A 10,247-nucleotide genomic window follows, 5' to 3' on the forward strand; every position below is an offset into this window, starting at 1 on the left:
ATATATATATATATGCTTCTTTTAGTTTCCATCGACCAAATCCATTCACAAAGTTTTGGTTAGCTCAAGGTTATAGAAGACACTTGCCCAAAATGCCATCCAGTGGGGCTGATCCCAAAACCACGTGGCTGGGAAGCAAACGTTTTGTCACTTCATGTAAAATATAACTCAAAAACATTTCCAGAAGGTAATCTTCTCGCACTTGGACAGAGAGAAAGCTCTCAGTCTAGGTAGACAACATTTGTAAATCTGGTGTAAACAATAAACAAACTTGTCCTCTTTTATTTTCAGCAATTCAAACAAATATAAAATGGAAAGGATTTTAACATGAGAAACCTGCTTCACTATATTTCCCATGATATTGTGACTGGGAATTAATGACTGTATACCCTTCCTATTGCCAACTAATATGACATCATAGCTGGTTATTTTAGATAAACCAAAACACCAACTATAATGAACATGTTTTTATGCTAATATAACAGAATGTGTCCTGCCAATATGAAACAATAATCATTATACAAATGATAAGAAAAGGAAAGAAAATTTTAAAATGAGAAAATGGAAGAGAAATAATGCTTTCTCCTTTCTACTATAGGCACAAGGCCTTAAATTTTGGAGAAGGGGGTTAATTGATTACATTGATCTCAGTACTTGGCTGATACTTGTATCTTGTTGGTGTTAATATCAGTTGCTGGCTATTTTGAATTCATAAAGGTCTTCTGAGGACAAATATGATGTAATGAACATGCAGATGAAGAGATGAAATACATTGCTTAATAAATGAGTGTTGATATCAGGAAGCATATTTGAGGGAGATAATAATCAATGGTATATGTAATACAATATAAAGTTAACTTTTATAAAATGTTTATACCCAACTTTTGGATAGAGCTGAAAGTACTTTTAATTGAGGATACTGCTTCACTGTGCAATTAATTTTGTGCTTATTTGTGCAACAAGATAGAATACAACCATTAAAAGATAAATGAATTGAATCTCTAAAAGACATATCTTGAGACTCAAGATTTAGAAATATATCATCATCATCATCGTTTAACGTCCGCTTTCCATGCTAGCATGGGTTGGACGATTTGACTGAGGACTGGTGAAACCGGATGGCAACACCAGGCTCCAGTCTGATTTGGCAGAGTTTCTACAGCTGGATGCCCTTCCTAACGCCAACCACTCAGAGAGTGTAGTGGGTGCTTTTACGTGTCACCCGCACGAAAACGGCCACGCTCGAAATGGTGTCTTTTATGTGCCACCCGCACAAGCCAGTCCAGGGGCACTGGCAACGATCTCGCTCGAAAATCCTACAGGAGCCAGTCAGGCGGTACTGGCAACGGCCACGCTCAAAATGGTGCATCTCATGTGCCACCCGCACAAGAACCAGTCCAGGGGCACTGGCAACGATCTTACTTGGCTTGCCGGGTCTTAAGAATGTTATATAATTAGTGAATAACGGTCAAGGAATAACACTATTCTGAATTATGTAACTGAATATTTTATGTTAAGAGAGAAAGTGTTTCTGAAATAGTTCAAAATGGCAAGAGATATAATAACTACAATAGGCACAAGCATAGCTGGGTGGTTAAGAAGCTAGCTTCTCAGTTATGTGGTCTTCAGTTCAGTCATACAGCGCAGCACCTTGGGCAAATGTTTTTTACTAGTCCTGGGCTGATCAAGCCTAGAGAGTGGAACTGAAAGAGGTGTGTGTGTGCGCATACTGGGGGTGGGGGTGCAAACCCTTGTCTAGACATCACAATGTTTGAAATGAGTATCGTCGTCATATAAGTGATGTCGTTTGTTTCCAGTCGCTTGTGGAAAACATGTCTCACCTCGGAAAAATATTACTTTGCTAGAAAACAGGTTAGTGTTAGTGACAGGAAAGGAATCCAGCTGCAGAAAATCTGCCTTGCAAAATTCTGTTTAAGCCATGCAAGCATGGAAAATTTAATGTTAAATGATGATGATGATCTTAAAACTTTAAATCACATTATTCAGGGAGATACATATGTGATTTGAATAAAACTAAAGCTAAGAATTACAGGAAAATAGTATTGAACTAGGTTCAAAATATAGAGTAAGTTTATTGGAATTAAATAGAAAACTAAAAGAATAAACTAATGAAAACTAAAAATAAATTATGCTAAGTGGGTGGAATGGATATAAATTAATGGTTTAAAAAGGATGTTTTGTTTCTGCGCAATTAAATGTAAGAATAAAACTGCCGCATTTAATTATGAAACTATAGATTAAAAACTTTTGTGGCAGGTAATAAAATGTGTGAAAATCATTCTATCCAGAAGTTGTTTTGTAAATGAGATAAAAACAAAACAAAAATTTGTAGTGTTAATTTCAAACTGCAAAATAAGCAGTAGTTAGATTGCAGCTATCTTGTGCATAAATATCATATCAGAAGGTTGTATAGCAAGCAAAGAAATAGCAGTAAAACTATAATAGCAGGACAGAGAACAATAAATCTAAAGAAAAATATTGTGTTACCTTAAGTATGTCAGCAGCAATATATTCAAGAACAGCAACTATATATAAAGAGACTTGGTAATCTACCTTGTAACGGAAAACCTCCTGAAAAATATCAAAAAGAAACGTTAATTAATGAGAGGGAAAAAAAAAAGCACATTCAAAAAAATATAATACTTAAATTTGTCATTTATTTAAGTCTGTAAAGAACAAGAATAAATTTCCTGTGCAATGAAGAGTTCCATGTTATTAAACATTCTGTAGTCTGCAAACAATGAAGAAAAGGTTGTAAAAACAAGGTCAACAAAGACAAAGATACAGAATATATGCTAGAAACATAATATGAATCTGCAGACAGGGGCCCTCAACTTGTGTACAATAGATCAACATGATAAAAATTTTCAATTACAAAAAGTATTTCTATAGAGCTACAAGCTTAAACATAACAATGATAAAACACTAGCTATTTTTATAAATTTATTTAAATGTCATTTAACTGTAATGCCATTTTTGGCATTAATTTATTCAATTTCCTACTTGAATAAAAAACAGAAGTATGTATTGTTATGCTGCATTTTCATAACAATTACAAGCCAGATTAGATAATTCAGTCCATATTCTAACGGTACCATCAGAATAATGCCATGGATTTGAATCAATTGTACAGAGTTATATTTCTAGATATTAGTTATGTCCAACACTATGTTAATAAAGTTTGAAGGCTTAACAATAAAGCTCTTGACAGTCAAAAAAGATCATTGTCTTCTCCTTATCAGTAATGTTTGTGGTCATTCTTTCATGGGCTTGCAGCATAGTTTGTTGTCCATTATTTTCATTTGCTGAAATTTTATATCTTAAATCTGCTGGAAGTTTTATTTTATTTCACTTATCTATTTTGTTGTTGTTGTTGAGAATATTCTAACAGGAAGGAAAAATACAGAATATTTAGATGTATAACTTTAGATAGCTAAATATATCTTTCTTCTCAATTAATAAATATAATACAAAAATGTATGACATGCACTTTGGAAAAGATATTCATTTCTATGCCGACTATATTATACTATCACAGTAAAGTACAACTAGTTATTGTTCCACTAGATACATAGCAAACTATGTCTAATTTAGGTTATTTGTTTATAAATTCCAAATTATTTTTTCCTCAACCAGTTTTTTGTTTTTCTCCAAAACCTTGTTCACAATTTAACTATTACAACAAAACAAAGGATGTCAGTGTAGTCTACTCAGCAATGCAGACTCCCCAGCAGAAAAAAAACAGAATCAGTGCCATCATCTATTAGTGAAATGAAGCTAGTAAGTCAATAACTTACATAGTTTTGCTATAAGCACTACTTCCACTTTTCACATTTTTATGACTTTGTAAACTAAACAAGTTTACAAACTAAAATCAAGGAATTTTCAAGTGTTAAAATTGATAAAATAAAAATTCAAAAAGAAAAAGAAATAAGGGGGAAGAAACAGCTGGCAAAAATATCAACAAAAATGATCTTATAAACAGGAAGGGTGACCACGAATGAATAATTTCTAAAAATTAAATAATATAGGATCAAAATCTCATTTGATGTTTTTATACAAAATTCAGTGTAGGTTGTGAAATAAAGTATTTTTTCTTTAAATATCAACATGGGGCTATCAACTTTGATAATAATGATAATTTACAACTATTTTTCATGCTACTCATAGTAGAATGGTGCTGTATAATAGAAACAAGAAAAGTTCAACACCTTAGATGGTTACTGGATATAACAAACAATAAGTGTGTTGAGGTATCAAAGAATAATCCACCCACCAAAAGATAGTATTCAGACCTGGAATATGACAGCCAGTAAAGCAACCTTTTATAATATTAGTTTCAAATTTCGATACAAGGATAGTAGGTTCAGTGGAGGGGTTAAATCGATTACAATGACTACCAGTGCTCAACTGGTACTTATTTTATCGACCCTGAAAGGATGAAAGGTAAAGTTGACCTTGGCAGAATTTGAACTCAGAACGTAAGAATGGACAAAATGCCACTAAGAATTCTGCCAGCTTGCTGCCTTAATAATCCTTTCTACTAAAGGCACAAGGCCTGAAATTTGGGGGGAGGGGACTAGTGGATTACTGCAATAGACTGGAAACATTGATAACAATGGATTTGGGAACTTTATTGTTCCAAATGATCTATAAGGATCACTATGAAGATATGAGTAAACTTCAATGAAACAAAAAAAATAAATTAGGACAGAGTTTGTTTTTAATACAACACAGTGGAAAGAAAAGCTGTTCCCCATGTGTGTGCGAGCAGCCAAAAGAAAATGTGTTATTCAAAATGTAACAAATGGTTTAATGAAACTGTACATTTGAAAGTAAAAACCAACAATGGCTGTAATATGCCAGATGAATTCAGAACTGATTTTTAGAAGTTAAAAATGGAAAGCAGGCGTTAAATGGCGATGATGATGAAGATGATTAAAATTACAATTAGTACAAGTCTTGTTTTTCACCTGTAGTCGTTATCATTTATTTTATATAATTTCCTTACATCCTTAATTGATCATTAATTAGAAAGAAATCTGTAATTATAAGCAGAGATATTTCTGAGAGACAATCTGCTGCAAGCCACTGGTCAGTCCTTTGGACAGAATAGAAACCAGTCAGGAAGCAGACAACACGGTGGTGAAAGAGTAGTGGATAGAGCCAGGGCTCTAAGAGATAGGATGATATAAAAAGGAGCAATGTTTGGAAGTAAGGCAGGAAGCAAGATATCAGGTTATCTAACAAGGAGAGAAGTTAAGAGCTATGAAGAGAAGTGTGAGATGGTTTCAGCCACAAGGCAGTGTGTTAGTATGAATGAGGATATCATTTGGGTGAAGTGGTATGTAATGACATTAGGGCATCTCAGTGATTATGAGCACACACAAAAAAAAAAGGATGCAAATGTTAATATGAAGATTATGAGTAGGATGACAATGGACTATTGAAAGTAAAATATGAATGGAGGGGTCAGCAATCGTTGTTCACTTTAGAAGCAATGTAAAAGATGCAAGTAAGGAGACTAGCACAACCTGTCTCAAATAGCTGGTACCTCAGTCGATATAGGCTATAGCAAGTTACTACTTATATCAGCAACCACTACCATGTATATTACAACTATTCTCTATTCTCAGCAACAAATCTCTCATCTTCTACCTCTAATAAAACTCTGCTGTTCAAGTCTATATTCCAGCTTCATTGTGTCTGCACTTATGTAACATCTACTCTCTACACCACCCACCTTTCTCACTTGGATATCAACAACAAAGGCTTCTCGTGTAGTCTATCTTCTCCATTCCTCTAAATACATCAGGTATCTCTATCACTCTCTGAACTCCTCCAACCAACAACACTATTCATTCTGTATTGAGGACATCTCTCTCTCTCTCTCAAGTCATCTGTTTAAGCTGCTTTCCTAGGAGTTCCATTCATAAATTTTCATTCAGGCAGCTCTTATAGCAACATGCATTGATAGAGCTCTCTCTGAACCACACTCTAGTAACTTTGGTGTACCCCAGGGTTCTATTTTGTTTCTCACACTCATCTCTCTGCACATTAACAACCTATTAACCTATTTCTTGTCACATTCTCATACAGATATTACAACCTTTCACTCTTCCTTGACCTTCAGCACACAGGTGTTATCCACAAGCAGCCTACACTACCTCCATGAACAAACTAAACCTTGAAAATATCTTTCAATAGAGGACATTCAAACCTTCAACAACATAAAAGCACAATTATGGTACATATCAAGGAGACAGTTGTGTCATGCCCTCTCTATACAAACAGCACACAATTAACCCTTTAGCATTCAGATTACTCAGTCAAATGTAATGCTCATTTATTCATATTGTTTAGAATTCATCATGTATTATCTCATAGCTTCAAGATTTTAATAATGAGATGGTTTATTTTTTGAATGTCATTGTAGGGTAGGTGTGAGAGGCCAGATCTGGCCAGTTTGAACATAAAACTGATAAAATATTTGGGCCGGATGTGACCTGTTTGAATATTAAAAGATTAAAACTCTTGAAGTCAATGCCAATGTTGTCTCACATTCTCTGATAGTGTCTCATAGTGACTTCCCCACCCCTACATATATAACATTGCCAAACCTCAACCCAAAGACTAGGCAACCCCTTCAGAACCAAAAAAAAACCATCAGTTGTTGACCCTCTTCAAAGCTCAAGTATGGCTGATATTAAAGTGCTCCTTACATATCTACAACAGTGTTGCTATATGGTTGAATGGCAGAGGTCTGTTCACTTAAATACTTACAAACTCTTTGTTACTTATCTCCATCTCTTCTAAAGCCAAAACAACAGCTACTATAATGATCAGTGACCCTCTAAACTTGCAACTTGCATATCCATTTAAATCAGGACCACTGGAATTCCCTCCCCAATCTATCTATATATATATATATTTTTAATCTGCAGATGGTGACTTCAAGATTAATCCCCATTAATCTTACAAGTCTTGGAAGATTAATCTTACCAGTCTTGGGATCATGCATAGACTAGACACAACCTTCGTTACTACTCAGACTAATTTGAAAATTAATTTATTGTTAATTTAATATCATAACTAAGAAACAGAAGAATAAATTCCTTTTGTAGACTTCTCAAGATGCAAAAGAGCTCTGATTTTGGATTTTGAACTGCTTGCAGTTATGTTAGTGAATCAGAAAATATGTTTGTTCTTGTAGTTTTATTATCTTCAACGTACTTGAGAGTTGTATAAGTATTATACAAATATTATATTTGAATAATTAACAGCAATGATTTATTTTTTAAATATGCTAATGTTTCAAACCTTCTCACATATAATTGTGTACATCCACTTACTGATTCTCTCAGCACTACTCTAGCAAGAACAGTGCGGTGTACAAATTGTGAATGTCTAACATGACCAAAACACCAGCTTTCTCCCTTGCACTTACCAAAATGATTAAAACACTTTTAGTCATTGAGCTAATGTTGTCTTTTCCTTACCACATAATTACTCCTTCTTAGTTTTCCAATGCTTACAGCAGTAAATATGTTAGCTTTTACATAGGTATATAAGAATTACTTTGGTCTCGGTTATAAAAGTTTAGCAACTATTGAAATACAGGTGAACAAGGATATCTTGTCTGTTGCAACACTACTGAACTTGTCTTTATAAAAAATTGTATCAGAAATATCTCTTAACACAATTTTCAAGACCAGAGAGTTTGTTTTGCAGTTTTAATTTTATTAAGATTCCAATGTAATATTGAGTTTACTATGTAACTGAAGTGAAGTTGATGGAATTTCATTATCTGCATTTCCTTACAAGCTCATATCTGCAACTTCAACAAAGAGGGAAAACTCACAGACCAATAATTCTAATATTTTTTAGTTTGATATAATTGTTTACATATAGGATTAAAGATTCAGCAAGAACTGGGTTTCAGTTTTGTAAAGTCATTTTAACATTTCTTTCTTTTTGAAAATTCACCCTGTCATGTCCAACCAGCCACATTTATTACAAATCCTTGATTATCATCTGTATCTATTAGCTTCAGACATGATGTAAGAGCTGTTTCATATATATAATACAACCATAGTTCAACTTTGATCACACTGCTCTCACCCACATACACAGCAAAGATATTTGCAGCTTTCCTAAGTTGTAAAAGGACACTTCAAAATGTTTGCTTTATACTATTGAAATAAAATCTTCTGACAAAATGCATTAACGAATTTTCTTATTTTCAGCAATTCTATACGTATTTATTAAATATTCAGTAAAATTAATAAAAAATAAGTTGTATGCTTTCATAAAATGTGTGACTTATAAACTAGTTAAATCCAATTTAATTGAAATTGGTCAGTGGTATGGTTTCATAATAAGCAAAAACAAGGCCTGACAGTTCATATAAATAAATAACTATAAATATGTTAAAACAGCAATTGTAAAATTGAGTGGGAAGGTCAACAATTATACAATAAGAAATGCAAACATTTATTGTCACCAGTTATCACCAAGGTCACTTTACTTTTTATTATTTAATGTTGCTGCAGTCTTATCTCTCCAGAAAGGAGGAGTTAAATTTCTAAAAAATCTTTTTATCAGTGATTCTTTTAATTATCAACAAACATTTCAAAGAAACACTTTTCCAAAGGCATTTGCATAAGCATAATAATGAATAACAAAACAAAATGTGATGCGGATGAATGAGGACAGCTGTATAAAGAAGTGCTGATCGCTAAATTTGGAAGGAGCATGTAGAAGAGGGAGACTAAGGAAGCTGCAAGACGAAGTGAAAACTGATCTCAAGGTGTTGAGCCTCTCAGAGATGATGGGGGCCCAAGATGAATGGTGTTATGCTGTGCTTGAGAAGACATGTCCATCTTTGCAGAATTGAGGCTCTGCCAAGTCTTCTGCCACAACTCATCTTTCATTTTGTTTTCACTTCTCGCTACACTAAACTGATATCCTCTACATCCAACTCATTCCCTATTTCTAACCATCTGTTACACTATTTTCACTTAGTGCACTTTCTATTCTGTCTCATATTCATGTTGTATCTGGACCTCACTTCTCGTTCTTCCTCTCTCTCACTTTCCAGGTGGGCAGGCCACGTATTCACCTCTTCAGCAAGACACCTGCTCCCCTCCCTCTATCATAAGTTTCTTATTTCGCCAGTGTAAACTCTGCTCAGTTGAGGGGGTTTTATCTTGTAGTTACTTGGTGGCTTCACTGGTGCTAATGCCACATAAAAAGCATCCAGTACACACTGTTAAATGGCTGGCATTAGGAAGGGTTTCCAGCTGTAGAAACCATGTTCTTATCAAACCATCCAACCCATGTCAGTACGGAAAAAGGGGGCATATGATGATGACGAATTTTTTATGGGGGGGGGGGGGGGGGGGTGATTTAAAATATTTTATTTCTCTTATGCTAACATATTTATAGATATTTTTTTTGCAAAATTGTATATCTTGCACATGGATTATAATTCACTTGTATTTCATTTCAGGTTTCTTTTTACATCCAGTCCCCATGCTTGCAAGAATAAGGTAGTCTTCAAAAATATTTGGTTATTTCTAAATCTATTGGTATTAATTGTTTTTAGATGTAGAAGCTCTATAATATCCATGGAATTGGAATGGAATCAGAGTAAAGCTGGGATGAAAAACAATTACAAACACAAAATAAGAGTTCTAGTGAGAAATGAAGACATCAGACCATGTGATCAAAATCCCAGAATCTTAAACTCATAGCACTAGGCTTCAGAATTGACATCTTAGCTAGCACAGATTAAATCTTCTAGTCAGTGGATACAAAATACTGATGGTGAGGTACATGTTGTTCACCATTCAATCAACAGGTAAAAATACTATTGATTTAGTCAACTAGGAGTGGCTGTGTCGTAAGTAGCTGGCTTACCAACCACATGGTTCTGGGTTCAGTCCCACTGTGTGGCACCTTGGGCAAGTGTCTTCTACTATAGCCTTGGGCCGACCAAAGCCTTGTGAGTGGATTTGGTAGACAGAAACTGAAAGAAGCCCGTCGTATATATGTGTATATATGTGTATGTGTATATATATATATATATATATATGCGTATGTGTGTTTGTGTGTCTGTGTTTGTTCCCCCACCATCACTTGACAACCGATGCTGGTGTGTTTACGTCCCCATAACTTAGCAGTTCGGCAAAAAAGACCGATAGAATAAGTACTAGGCTTATAAA

General features: G+C 34.3%; 1 protein-coding gene across 2 annotated transcripts in view; it reads right to left on the reverse strand.

The window, feature by feature from the left end:
- LOC106875192 (son of sevenless homolog 2) overlaps positions 1–10,247 on the reverse strand; it is a 113,703-nt gene that overhangs the window by 38,426 nt on the left and 65,030 nt on the right. For both annotated transcript variants that reach the window (XM_014923231.2, XM_052966921.1), the window contains one exon: positions 2,509–2,592. In XM_014923231.2, the coding sequence (XP_014778717.1) occupies positions 2,509–2,592 (84 nt within the window). The remainder of the gene's footprint in view (positions 1–2,508; positions 2,593–10,247) is intronic.

The sequence above is a fragment of the Octopus bimaculoides genome, chromosome 4 (assembly GCF_001194135.2).
Source record: "Octopus bimaculoides isolate UCB-OBI-ISO-001 chromosome 4, ASM119413v2, whole genome shotgun sequence".
NCBI lineage: Eukaryota > Metazoa > Mollusca > Cephalopoda > Octopoda > Octopodidae > Octopus > Octopus bimaculoides.